Source organism: Falco biarmicus, chromosome 10, assembly GCF_023638135.1.
Source record: "Falco biarmicus isolate bFalBia1 chromosome 10, bFalBia1.pri, whole genome shotgun sequence".
In the NCBI taxonomy this organism is placed as follows: Eukaryota; Metazoa; Chordata; class Aves; order Falconiformes; family Falconidae; genus Falco; species Falco biarmicus.
Window position 1 is genome coordinate 19,657,107 of NC_079297.1, and position 14,065 is coordinate 19,671,171.

Here is a 14,065-nt window from a genome sequence, read left to right on the forward strand (position 1 = left end):
TTTACCATCCTCACAGTAAAAAGGTGAGGGTTTTTTAACATTTAAATGGGATGTTTTGTATTGTGATTTGGGCCTATTCCTTCTTGTTCTTTCACTGGACACACTGAGACAAACCTAGCTGTCTTCTTTGCTCTGCCCTCATCAGGTATTTATACACAAGGATGTTCTTGCACCTTCTCCAGGTTCAACAGTCCCGGGTCTCTCAGCCTCTCATAAAATGAGAGAAACTCCAGTCCCTTAGTCATGTTTGTGTCTTTTTGATGGACCGGCTCCTATGTCCAAGTCCTTCTGTAATTGGAGAGCCCAGAGCTGGACTCTGCATTCCAGATGTATCTCATCGGTGCTGAGCAGTGGGAAGGATCACCTCCCTCCACCTGCTGGCAATGCTTTTCCTAATGCAGCCCAGGATGTTGTTGGCCGCCTTTGCCACAAGGATGTACTGCTAGCTCACTTTCAACTTGTTTCCCACTAGGATCCCCAAGTCTTCTTATTCCAAGTTGTTTTCCAACTGCTCAGCCCCCAGCATGTATTGATGCATGGTGTTATTCCTCCCTAGATGCAGGACTTGGTGCCTACCTTTGTTGAACTTCGTGAGATTCCTGTTTGACCATTTCTTAAGCCTGTCAAGGACCCTCTGAATGGCAGTAGCGATCACTCCTCCCACTGTTTTGTCACCTGCCAATTTGCTAACTGGCCTTTAGCTCAACTTTGTGATGCTGATCACAAGTCTTTAAGCCCAGCAGCTCAGCCAGCTTTAACTCTACCTCCCTGACCACTTATCTAGGCTATAATTCATCAATTTGCCAGTGAGGATGTTACAGGAATGAGTGTCAAAAGCCTTGCTGAAGTGAAGATAAACAATACCAACTGCTCTTCCCTCATCCATCATGCTAGCGATTTCATCATAGAAGGCTGTCAGGTTAGTCAGGCATCATTTCCCTTTCATTAATCAATGCTGACTACTCTAAATCACTGTTTTTCCCTCAATGTGTTTGCAAATGGTTTCCAGGATTATTTGTTCCATCCCCTTTCCAAGGATGAAGGTGAGGCTGATGAATTTCTAGCTAGTTGCTCTGAATGATTTCTGGAGCACAGTACAGGAAAAGTTGTCCAGTTAAGCTATCTATAGAGCAGCAGCAAACCACTTTTTAGTTCATCTCAGGAATCTGACGTACATGTGCTCAGAGGTTTACCTCCAAGTTCCTTACCTCTCTAATTAAATCTACTGCAAAAGGCAGGTTTTGAAAGTAAAAAGGATTTTTGTAATGGATTCTCCATGTTTCTTGTTCTGTTCATATTTGAAAATGTGTCAGAAGCGGGCTGTTGTATAAAATCATTGGCAATTGAAAGTTTTTTAAATGGTCTTGCTTAACAGTCACTGTTAGTCATGATAGACATGACCCCTTATTTCTTGATAGTAATAATTTTGAGTAGTAATTTACGTGTCATTACAAATAACAGTAAAGCTAATCTGTGCTGATTTCCTACGCTAAGCAAACTCAGCTTACTGAATAAAAATTAATAGTGATCTCTTTTTAAATAGAAATTCTGTTTCAATTGACAGGCTAAGGATATCAGTGAGGCAAGTTATAAGGACTGGTAATGTCTTTTATTAGACTAGTAGAAAATAACTAGGCAGGATTTGTTAGGCAGGAGTGTTTCTGTGGAATTGTTAATGGCAAAATGTAGTTTTAGTCTAAGTCACAGATAAAACAAAGACAGGGAGATGGTAAGATCACCACTTATAACCAACAAGCCTGAAGATTTCTTCAGTGTACCCTCTGTAGACTTCAGTCACTTCTAAGTATGTCAAAAGTTTACACAAGGGATAGTATTATTTCTGAGGATTTTGAATAACAAAGGCTTGGTCTGAAATTCTAGTGTCCAGGAGATTCTGTGTTTTCTTTTTAAATTTTAATTCGTGCTGTCAAGTAAATTTACCTCTGAATTGCCAATTAACACATTCTGAAATCTAAGTTTTGTAACCTTTGAAAAAGCCATACTACGCAAAATGAATGGGGGAAGAAGCTGACATTACATATTGGGAAAAGTCTTTCTTCGGCTGGTACCTCCATTACTCCTTGGTAGTTGGTGAGGTTAGCAGTGGCAATTTGGTAACTTGTTGAACTGGACCATCAACTCCAGTTAGACAATATATTGAGGGCCTTTGGATGGGGATTTTGCTGTATTGTAGAAAACACACCAGACATATGTTACCCCTCCATCAGTTTTGCTTGGAAAATATGCAAAATTTATTCTCTTAAATGCAGAAAACTTTTTTTTTTTTAAATCTGACTTAGACCTGATATGTGATTCACCTGCAGTAGTCATGCTTCATCTCTACTTTTCCCCCCCCCATATTCTAGTGTGTGAGCTTAGACTGATTTTCAGGTATTGGGCAGCAACTGTTAACAGAGCTAAAGTTTATTAAAAAAAGATGGTTTTGAATGTTGCAGATAAAATGCAGTTAAATAAAGTAGCTATATAAGGAAAAATGCCGCATTTTTACAGTGAGCATCCAGAATTAGCACTTGCTGAAAACAAGACAGCAGCTTGAGAAGGACATTTCTAGCAATGACCATCAAAGCAGTTCATGCCCTATGAAGAAGCCCGGCTAACTGTTGAACCTTTGGGCTCATTAACACTCCCACCCACAGCTGCAGTGAATAAAGCTTGGAAACGGCTCCTCAGCCAGGTGTTCTGTAGGTACTACTTCAGGGTTTTGGTTGCACAATTCAAACAGCTTGAGTCTTTTGCTGAGGATAGTTGGACTATTTATTTGTTCTTCTCCATCTCCTTCCCCCCTTTTTTTTCTTGGTGGAAAAGCTTGAATCTTCTTAACTTCAAGTGAGAGAAATAAAGCTGATATTGAACTTAGTGGTAAGGGATGTTTATGCTGCTTAATAGTGTACATGTGAATATTATTTACAAGGAATACACTGAATTTTGTGGGTTTAATGTGTATTTTGTTACTATTTTCAATAGTTTAAATTTTTTTACTTTTAAAAGTACTGATTTGGAGTCTTTGGTACAGATTAAGTTTATGAGGGCTTTACTTTTGCTTTGACTGTTATGTTTCCTTAAAAACATAAAGCAAATGCTTGATTAATTTTTTAAATGGATTTGCTATTTGTGTATTAGAGAATGCTGATCCTTTTAAATTCTAATCAATTTTGAGGTACTTTAAAATTAGACTCTTATACTCCAGACTTTGATAGAGTTTTATCAGAGCTAGACTAACACTTCTGTCTGAACTCTTTACACGATGAAAAATAAGGCTTCTAGAGTGCCCTATTTTTGTTTATCATGGGATTTCCACCATTACATCCTTTATCTGTTCTGCCTATGTTCCTGAAAGTATTCTGATATCTTCTACTTTCTTAACACTGCAATTCTGGAGAGAAATGATGATGAGAAAATCTGTCTATAGAAAATTGACTTTTATTGTATGAAAATAAATTGCAATCCCTAATGGCTCCAGTTGAAACATATACATAAAGAGCTCAATACTTATTGTGCCTTATAAATCAAGGAATGTTAAGTTGTTCGTATCAACATTTTGATGTATGACTTGTAATCTTGATTGTTTGGGTTGGCAATTTTGTGTTAGTTCAGGATAGCAATTGCTTTCTGGAAACATACCTTAGTTTTCATAACATAGGCTAGTTTTGTTACAGATACATGCCTCTGGTCTGAAAGTGAACAGTTTTCTCCTACTTCATATAAAGAGAATAATTTGAATATTTCCTTCCACTCTTCTTGCTTCTTTTAGCTGTTCTTGGAGATGTTACAAAAGAAGCTCTTTCTCGTTCCCTGATAAAGATAGTGAATTAACATGAAAGAGCACAGAGCATGTGATTAACTTGTTCTGTCACGGATAAGTAATGCACATGAAATGGAGAAGTGCTAGTAGAGAACCTTTATTTGTCTGGTCCTATTCCTCCCACCCCAGTTTTGTTTTTGCTGTGACAGATACCTTTGAGCTTGAGGTTTAAATCATCCATTAGGAATATCATTTTCATGCTGGGGGGGGTGTCTGTTCCCCAGTTTGTTTCCCTTTGGAATAGGCTGGTGATAACTTTGCAGTGGAGGGACAGAATGATTTATCAGGCAAAGTGTTATTGTGTAAGGAACTATGATCTGTGATATTATGAAAAAGGGAAGCGGTGTAACTCCTAACAATGAGAAAACACTGTGTGAGGGAAGTAAGAAAGCAGACACTGCTTGTTAAGCCAGATGATTTTTGTATTGTTACGTTACTTGGAATGGTAGGAATAACAAACTGTGTGGGAGTATGGGAGAAGTGCAATAAAGGGAAAGAATAGAAATGATTTGCAGAAATGTGTCAAGTACTTGCACAGCTGCATTTTCCCCAAATGCTGTCAAGTTCCCATTGGCCAACTACAAAGCCATTCTCATTGTCAATTTATGCTTGCTTTTATGATTGAAATGAATCCTAAGAGGTGGACAGAACAGAATGAATTTTAGAGAAAGCTTTTGCAAAGAGGCATCGCAAAACAAGGCACAAAAGCTTTTTGGTGAGAAAGAGGTGATAGAGATTGGTTTTACTGCCTGCTTCCCATTCGCATAGAGGTCAGTGTGAAGACACAAGTCATCTGCGTATGATCTGAAGAGATATGGACAAGGAACTAACCTATAGTACCCTTGTTTAGAGGAGGCAGTGGAGAGATGTAGGGACATCAGGGCTGGCTGCCACATGGTAAACTACCCAAATTCACAGTTAATTACTCTGCAGTAGCCCATGGTACCTAATCTAAAGGATTAAATACAGATGCAAGAGTGGAAAGATAATCTTTTTAAAAGAAGTGTATTGACTGAATGCATGAGACTTAAAATTGTGTACTTTGAATCAGTGATGCCTTGTCTTACATTCAGGTACCTCTTTACCACGTGTACTGTCAGCTATGTTGCCTTTGCTGGGCTAGAAATGCTTAAAAATAGTGCTCAAGCCTGAAAAATATGACAAAATAACAGAGTTAGCTTTGATCTGTAAAATAACAACTGAGGTATTAGAATTGTGTAGTGGAAATAGGTATTTTTGAACTGACAGTGGGGCACAAACAAAGTGGTGAGGTGTTAGAATTTTCAAATAAATTTGAACGACTTTGAATTATGTCTGATTTTATCAGACAACTTACGCTTCATGCTTTCACGGGGAGAAGCTATGAAAAAGCAGAGCACTGTATTATAGTTTGGCTTAGATCTAAGAAAGATAAAAGAAGATGTAATGTTAAAAAAAGCTTTTGAGGGTCAACTAGTGGGAAGTTAGTACACCCTGTTAAGTACTTTGTCTTTTAGTATAAACAGGAGCGGCTTGATCCTGTGAGCAGAAGTGCACAAGTAAAATGAATTAAATACTTGAAAAATAATGTCTATGTAACAGTTCTGATATATTTTTTCATTGACACCAAGCAACATGTATACCACAGTACAAAAATACAAAATGCGATCCTGGTAAGGGATTAATGTTTTTGAAGTAGGAAAGCTCTTGTATCCCAGATGAGAGAAAAATCTGGGGAACAGCGTATTCCCAGCCATGCAAATAGGTGGTCAATAGCAACATATGCTCAAAGTATTTGTTAGCTCCGGCCTTCATATGAAAGCACTGCACTCTAGGTCAGATTGTATGCAAATACAACCCTGTTACTTCCTCTGTTGCAAGTAGTCATTAAGGGAAAGTACTGCAGGCTGAGAATATATTGCTGCGCTGCAAGTGTGACTCTAAAATATTTACCTTTAGAATTTTAAAATGCAGATTTCCAGGCTCCTTTTTAACAACAACAACAACAGAAAAGTCAAAGCGTTTGATGTGTTCATTGTTGCCTTGTAAAATGGGTGTCATTGCAGTCAGCCTCCTGTTAAAAATGTAGACGGCTTTGAGTGGAATCTTTTGGCCTCATACAACTATAAGACAACAGGACATAACACTGGGTATTTTTTATTGGAATCTATTATATGAAAAAAATATGTATACTCTGCAAGAGCACAAGAAATACCAACCAGGCTGCTCTAAGTGGAGGATGCCATTTACTCAAGGCAGAGAGAACTGCTTGGTGCAAGCCATCACAGTAGCTGTTTAGGTTTGTGAGTGCCAAAATTCACAGGTTTTTAGAGAGAAAATGAGCACAGAGCTTCAGGGTATCTTACAGAACCGAAGTAAAATGCTGTGTTTGTAAATAAGCTGCCGAAAAAAATAAATGACAGATATTTGCAGTCACTGCAGTTTCCAGTGTGGAGGAGCAAAATGAGGCAGAGCACTAACAAAATGGATTCTGGCCTGCCTTCACTCTCCCTGTCGGCTCCCGGTCACCTACTGCCGATGTAATTCAGGGCTCCGCGGCCGCGGAAGGGCAGGGGGCCCGCCTGCGCGCTTTTGTGGTGGGGGGGCCCCTGCATAGTAACGGGCTTGTGATCTTTGGCGCCGGGGGCGGGGAGAGGAATGTTAATTCTTGTAAAAAGACGTGAAAACTGCATTTGAAAGTTAAACGCTAAGAACTGGCGAACCTGGTGCGGGGGGTTACGGTTTCTCCTGCCGCCCCGCAGCCGCCTCAGTGCCCCAGAACAGCCGATGGGGGGCGCCCTCGGCCCGCACCGCCAGCCCGGGCCGGACCGTGGCTGGGGCGGAGGGAGGGAGGGGAGAAACCAGCCCGGCACCCCCCGCTCGTACCCCGCTCACGGTTCAAGGTCAGGGCCGCGTAAGCTGCCGCACAAAGGCTCCTTTCAAAGGCCGGCACACCGGCTTCGCGGCCGCCCGCACAATCCCCCATTCAGGCGCTGATCCCCCGCGGGACCAGGCGTGCGTGACCCTCGGCTCGGGGAGCCGCCGCAGCGCCCGGCCCGGCCGTGTGCCGTGCTCCGGCGCAGGGCAAGGCAGGGCGGGCGGCCGCCCCGGGTGAGCGGGGCCGGCGGTAGCGGAATGCTCGCTGGCGCCCGGACCGGCGGAGCGCTGCCCGGCTGTCCTCGCCTCCCCCCGCCCCGCCCCTCCCGGCGCAATTTGCATGCTACCCGCCCAGCTCGGATTTCACTGGTGGAGACGCTCTCTGCCGGCGCCGTTGATTGGTGCTTCTCCCCCCAGGTCGTTTGCATACGGCGGGGCGGGGCGCCCGGCAGACCTGCGGCGGAGAAGTTGAGTGGGAGCCGCCGCCAAGTGTCCCGCCGAGCGGCTCGCGCGGAGCCCGCCCCGCCCCGCGCCGCCTCCCCGCACCCTCCGCGGGCCCCGCGCCCTGCCCGGGCAGCAGCCGGCCCGCCCGGCCCGGCGCGGCTCTCGACCGCCGGCTGCCGCCAGCCGTTCCTCCCTTCCGAAGCAGAAGATGGCTGAGCACAGCCTCCCTGCGGGATGGAGGTAGCTGGCCCTCGGCTGAGCCGGCGTGCGGGGAGGGCTGTTTCCCGCTGTGCTGCAAATCCTCCCGCGCCGCTGGCGAGGCAGGCGGCTCTGGCCCGGTAGGCGCAGGAGGGATCTGCCCCAGCCTCACCTTTCGTGCTGTCGGCGGTTGGCTTCACCGGTCTTTCCTATGGCTGGGATATACAGCTCTACTCTGAAGACCCTGGAGGATTTAACTTTGGACTCTGGTTATGGGGCAGGGGATTCCTGCAGGTCTCTTAGTCTCTCTTCTTCCAAGTCCAACTCCCAAGCCTTCACCTCTTCTCAGCACAGAGGCAACTGGTGGTACTACTCGGGCTCCATGAACAGTAGGAATAACAGCTGGGATACCGTGAACACCGTTCTGCCAGAAGACCCCGAGGTTGCAGATATCTTTTCCAAGTGTCCTAAGCTGCCGGATCTAGAGGAATACCCTTGGACTGATGAAGACATTGGAAAAATACTCAGAAAAGGGAAGGGAGATGGCAGTAGCAGAACCTTTTCTCAGGAAGCTGTCAGGCGTCTCTCACAGTTACTGAGGCGCGCCTTGATCAGGGTCTCCAGGGAAGCTCAGCGTCTCAGCGTGATGCACTCCAAGTGCACCAGGTTTGAGGTGCAGAGTGCTATCAAGCTCATCCAGAGCTGGTCGTTGTCGGAAAGCTGCGTCTTGGCGACTGTCAAGGCTCTCTCTCTGTACAGCATGAGTGCTGGGGATGGACTGAGGAAAGGTAAATCAGCTAGATGTGGCCTCACCTTTTCAGTGGGGAGGTTTTTCAGGTGGATGGTGGACACTAGGATCTCAGTTAGGATCCATGAATACGCGGCCATCTCTTTAACCGCTTGCATGGAAAACCTGGTAGAAGAGATTAAGGTCAGGGTTTTGGCAAGTCAGAGCCCAGATGGTGGAGGAGGGGAGATCTCAGCTGAAATCCTGGAGATGGTTATCAACAATGATGCTGAACTTTGGGGAGTGTTGCAACCTTATGAGCATCTCATCTGTGGGAAGAATGCTAATGGTAAGATACTGCTTTTACAATATCTAATCTTCATACCGACAAGCTTTGCAGTAAAATCATTGATTTTGATGGACTTTGGGTTTTTTTTGGTTTTTCTTTTCATCTGAATTGCATCTTGGTCGTGGTTTGTGTGTGCGTAAAGCAGGCATGATGGTTTTACCAGGCAAGAATGTTCCTGCTTTATTCTTAAGAAAGGGGCAGAGGCTGTGGGAAACCAAGCCCTGTTGTCCTAACAAATGTCTCCTGACTTTTTACCAGCTGCTGTTTTGAGCAATTTTACTGTAACTGGCATGTAAACCTGCTTCTCTGTAATCATAAGGTGAAATGTGCTTTACAAGCTGCTCCTCAGAAAACACCACTATTGTTTTAAACAAAACTTACATTATAGTGAGTATTTTGCAGTTTCATCTTAAAGATGCAATTCCCACGTACAGCCTGGAGAGGGGAAACAACATTATTTTTTTTTCTTTGTGATAGTAAAATTCAGTTTCTGAACAGAAACTTGTAACTGCATGTTACTTAGACTTCCTTCTAGTTCAGCAGGAACCTGTGCTGAAATTACACTCGTGCAATAAACAAGAGCTTGTGCTTGGCTTGCCACAGTGGATATTTGGGATGGTGCCTCAGTAATGAGAATAACATAGCATTAAGGTACTTACCTCTGTAATTTGTTTAGAAAGCAGACTTTTTGAACAGTTAAGCAAATAAGCAGAGAGAGGAATGTTGGCGTCTTCCTATGGGACTGAGGAGTAGTTTGAAAGACTTAAGTCATGACAGTTCTACTAAGAAGCTGCAGTGTTTATTTTGCATTGTCACACTGAAGAGTACCATATTTTTTCCATGGAAAAATTGAGAGAAACATTGAATTTAGAAAACTATTCTGTGCACTGCACACAGTTTCGTGACTTCTGCTGGCCTCATTGTTATGGTCAGATATCCCATGCATAAAACCTTTCTGATTTAACTCTATAAAACTAAGTGGCTTGGTCCTCTTCAAAAGATAATCTCATATTGAGAGACAAAGGAAAGGAGCAGATTTTCTTTGATGGGGAAAAAATATACCTTAGGTGAATGTTAGTAATGAAGTGCTTTGTTAGGGAAGGGCTGACTCAACTTCTGATCCTTGGGTGCATTGATTTCCTGCAGTTATCCTATACAAAAGCAATAATGTTGCCGTTCAGATCACTAGTAGGTGAGTGCAGTGACTGTCCCCATTGGGTGAGCCTGCTTCAGATTACAGTGTAAGAGGATGGCTGCTATTACAGCGCTCACAAAACCTCTCTTGTGTGTTCTGTCTGCCCTCTGTCCACCGACTGTTACTAAACGTATGTGAAAAAAGTGTGAAGAGCCCTTTGGGATGTGCTCTTGGTGCTGGTACAAGACATAACTGTAACATTAAAAGTCAAACATAGACATCTACTTTTTCTAAGTACAAGCTCTTTGGTGGAAGACTGTAAGGGTATGAGGATATCTTGTCCTCTGCCAAAACACTTGTCATAATTCTTTGCGTATCATGGGAGCACTTGTCACCGGGTCCAAAAAGAGGACGTGGTTCCTTCTCTTGTTCCTTACTTAGGGAAGCTGGAGTGAAATGTTGTGGTTCTGTGAAGTAAAACATGCACTTGAGCTGTTCCTTGCTCAGTGCTTTTGCCACACAGTTTCTGTGTGTAAAATGGAGAGGAAGAGTAAGTCCCTCAGAGCTTTTTTTTTTTCCTGCCTTTTTTTTTTTTTTCTTGAGAGAGATCTCTTTGGAAAAACTGCAGTGAATGAATGGAAGCTGGTGTGCAATGGAAACGGGAGTGACTGTGCAGGGAAATGCTTATAAATATTCAAACCACCAAATGGTCAGTTATGATAACGCTTGTGTAGTGTAATACCAAGCAGTTACTGGCCACAGAAGGGTTGGCTTCTGTTGCCTCTTTTGTTGTTCCTGTCTTTCAGATCAATTCTGTCAATAATTGAATGCATTTTTAAAGTCTGAAAATGGAATAAAACCACACATGAAGGTATCCTGTGATTTCCTGTGACAGTCTGTCACTAGTATTTTACCTGACACAAGTCAGTGAATCTTCTAAATGGCTTTTCTTGCAGTTGTAAGACCACAAATGGTTTTATCTGGATGCAAAAAAGCTTGAAATAACTTCTTTATTCTTCTCCCTGTAGGAATTGTAAATTAGTAGTATTCACATAATTCTTCACAGTGCTTTCAAATGATCTTGTCTTTTACATTAATTTAAATCTGAGGTAGATCTAGCAGTAAAATAACTGGATTTATTCCAGTGTAAGAAACAGGAAAACTTGCTTTACTGTCACTTTTGGTTTTTTTATAGTAAGAGCATTTTAATGGAGTACTTGTAAACTGTGCACTTGGCATATGTTTGTTGGGTTTTGTTTTATAGCACTGAGTTTGATGTTAGAGATAAAAAGCACTTAGAGGTTAAGTTCTAACTCCAGTCGAGCATTGCAATCTCTGGATAAAATCCATGGCAGAAGATTGTACTGGATTATCATAATGGACCTTTCTGGCATTATGATCTATTGAATACCATTTTCATTATTAGATCAGGATAGCATGCTTCTTTGGAGTCTAAGAAACAGTAAGTAAATACATAAATCTTTGTAAATTCTTAAGAGACTGAGGTTTAGACCTGTGTTTCTTCAGTGACTAATACCCCATCAAAGACCATAGTCCAGTCACTGTGCTTAAGGCTTTGGAGGCTGAAGGCTTAATATTCTGTATTGTAACAAGCGTGGTTTAGTGAACAGCTGGTGTGTGAAGGGTGAAGTTAGAAACTCAGTAAATACTTAAGGGGGATTTTAGTATTATTTTAAGATAAATAATGATCTGTGGTGGGTTTATGTTTTTGCCCTTTCCATGAAGTTGTTCTTTAATCAACTATTTGAGACTTCTGTGAGACGTTTTCTGCTGTCAGTGTGAGTTCTGAGTTCATGACTGGGATTCGGTCTCTGCCTTGGAAGGAGGAATGTCATCTGAATTTATGGTTGTAAGGAGTTCTGTAGAGCTCTCTGTGAGTTTAGGTGGGCTATTGCAAAAATAATGCCATGCAAGCTGGAAAGAAAATGAAACAAAAGCAGCAAAAATGATAAGCAGCTACTGAAATGTAGTTACTGGAAGGTAAAAACAAAAAAAAAAGGTAATGTACATTGGAATACGTGTTTTATTTGTTATTTTTAATTACTTGGAGATATATGATATGTATTGGTTTGATACAGCTAGAGAATGCATCTGGTGGTTTCACAGGGATTTGGAGACGTTAATTTGTAATATTAGAGTCTATTCATTTGAAACGTTTGTTGGGAGACAAGGAGAAATACAAACTTACATTGGAAATGTGATTCTTCTACTTCATGTTCCTGTGTTTCACTGGTGCATGGTTCACTAGAATCTGAACTGTCAGCACTGCAAATACATTTTGATATTATTGCCCTATTAACTACAGAACTTATGTTGTACTTAACTATCTAGTTATTGCCAAACCCTCCTGCGACAGCCAATACACCTGCTGTGCTATTTAATGCATCAGCACATCCTGGTGTTCTGCATATGTAAGTGTTGACAGATGTCTTTGCGGGGGGAAAAAACCAAAAAGCCAACCAAACAAAAAAAAAAGGGGGGGGGGGGGGGGATATGACTGAGTAACACTGTTTCTTCACATACCTCTTAGCCAAAACACTTGACATTCTCTGTGCATGAACCAATCCACAAATCGGCCTGTTGGTTTGCTCAGCTGATGAGTAGTAGAAACAGAGTCTGAAATAAGCTGTGCTTGTGTTTTGAGACCTTTATCTTAGAAAGGACTTAAGAGGGGAAATGTGTAACCTTTCCTCACGGTAGGAGGGAATGATTTGGACTCAGTAAAATTAGACCAGGGATGAACTTTCTTCTTTTGATACTAAACACTGTGGCACACCCTACCAAGCATCAAGTGTGGACTTTGGATTTAGTATCACTAACTAACCCCGTTTTCTTTCATATTTGTCACTGTGCTAATATAGATTACTAATATAGATTAAAAATTATTGCTGATTTTAACATTGAGGATTTTTAGAGTTATGCTATTATAAAAAATCCTTTTTGTAGTTATCAAAATGGCCTGAAATAACTTTTTTTATTTCAAGTGTAGCCATGGTACTGTACTAAAATCCAGCAGGGAAAAGAAATAATTTATGACATTTCAATAAACAGAATGTCCTTTTGTTATCTGAACTGAACGAACTGGTGTGCTCATAAAGAACTTGATCAAATTTAATAAGCTATCAGCTTCACAACTATTCAGGAATACACTGCGTTTTGGAAGGAGTGCGTTTTGGGGAAGAGAGCTGCAAATGCAATCAATAAACTAAGATGAGTGGAAGTACAAAGCTAGTACAGCGGTACCACAGGTGATTTGCAGATCATTAAAAACAAAAACCAAATGCCTCTGTCTCCTGCGTCATCATCTGAAGCAGTATTTGGAAGCAGTGTTGCTTACTGGGGATTCCTGGGCAGGGATATGATAGACCTACGTGCATGTTTCCATGTTAGATGAGCTGGTTGTAGCTATGATCCTATTTGAACTATGGCTTCGTTCACCTCTGTACAAATGTACCCCCAGCATACCTTGTGTGCTTCTACTCCTACATGCTCAAGAGCTTGAATTTATATCCACAAACCCACAGGGACAAATTCTTTAAACCTTAATGTTAGTGCTTGTATATACATGCTCGCCTCTCCTACAAATGCAAACCACTAGATGCGCGATTAAAAAACACAAGTATCTGCAGATATGCGTCTTGCTTATGTTAAAGGGTAGATCAAGTAAGGCTAAAATGCCTATTTTTTCCCCCCTTATAGTGGGTTTTATGTGTCTGTATATGTAATTTGGTGATAGTAAAGGAGAACTTCATTGATGAAGTAATAATGCTGTTTAATCCTTCAAATTGCTGGCATTACACCACGGCAGTAAAATCTTTGTTCTTTCTGTTCACTTGGTTAAAGAACAAGTGCTGAAACTCCGTGTGTAACTACTAGTAGCAAACGCTGATATGTGGATTTCAAGTGGAATCGGTGCAGTGACAGCTTATCTCCGCAAAACTGAGGAGCTAGGCCTGTGAAGAAGGAACCTCTTGGAGAGAAAAGTCTATGACCTGTTGTGTTGAGGCTGAAGATTCTTGTTACTGTGAAAGCCAGGGGTTTGAACTGAGCAAATACTGTTGAGGCTAGGCCAGAATTTTATCCTTGGTATGTTAAATCGTAAGTTATAGCAGGGTTTTGGTGGCTTTTTAAAATTTATTTTTCAGATTAAAAAGCAACCTGCTTTAGCTCACAGTTTAGCGGTGAACACCTGTGCAATATTTGGGGTGCTCTTGCATTTTTATTTTCTACGTGTGTCTGCAGAAAATGAGGCATGAGCTTTGAGTGTTCATATTCTTAATAATAAAATATGATATGGTTGATGTACATGTCTTCTGACATTGGAATAATGGAAATTAAACTTGTCTCTTTTCCAGTTTGAAGATCTTGCAGCGTTCAGTCAGCTAGTCTTTCTGAACTGAGCCACCAGAGGTTGTTTTTTTTTCATATACCCCATTTAATTTCTTACGTGATTTGGAACCTAAACTCATCTGATCTGGGGAGAATTGATGGCTGTCAGTGAACCTCCCTGAC

At 41.9% G+C, this 14,065-nt stretch overlaps 1 protein-coding gene across 6 annotated transcripts in view; it reads left to right on the forward strand.

The window, feature by feature from the left end:
- ABTB2 (ankyrin repeat and BTB domain containing 2) overlaps positions 1-14,065 on the forward strand; it is a 156,008-nt gene that overhangs the window by 14,078 nt on the left and 127,865 nt on the right. The window contains exon 1 of one of the 6 annotated variants that reach the window (XM_056353162.1): positions 7,149-8,397. The exons of the other annotated variants lie outside the window; for them this stretch is intronic. Coding sequence (XP_056209137.1) covers positions 7,533-8,397 — 865 coding nt within the window. The 5' untranslated portion in view covers positions 7,149-7,532. Of the gene's footprint in view, positions 1-7,148; positions 8,398-14,065 lie in introns of those variants that run through there. 6 annotated transcript variants of the gene reach the window in all.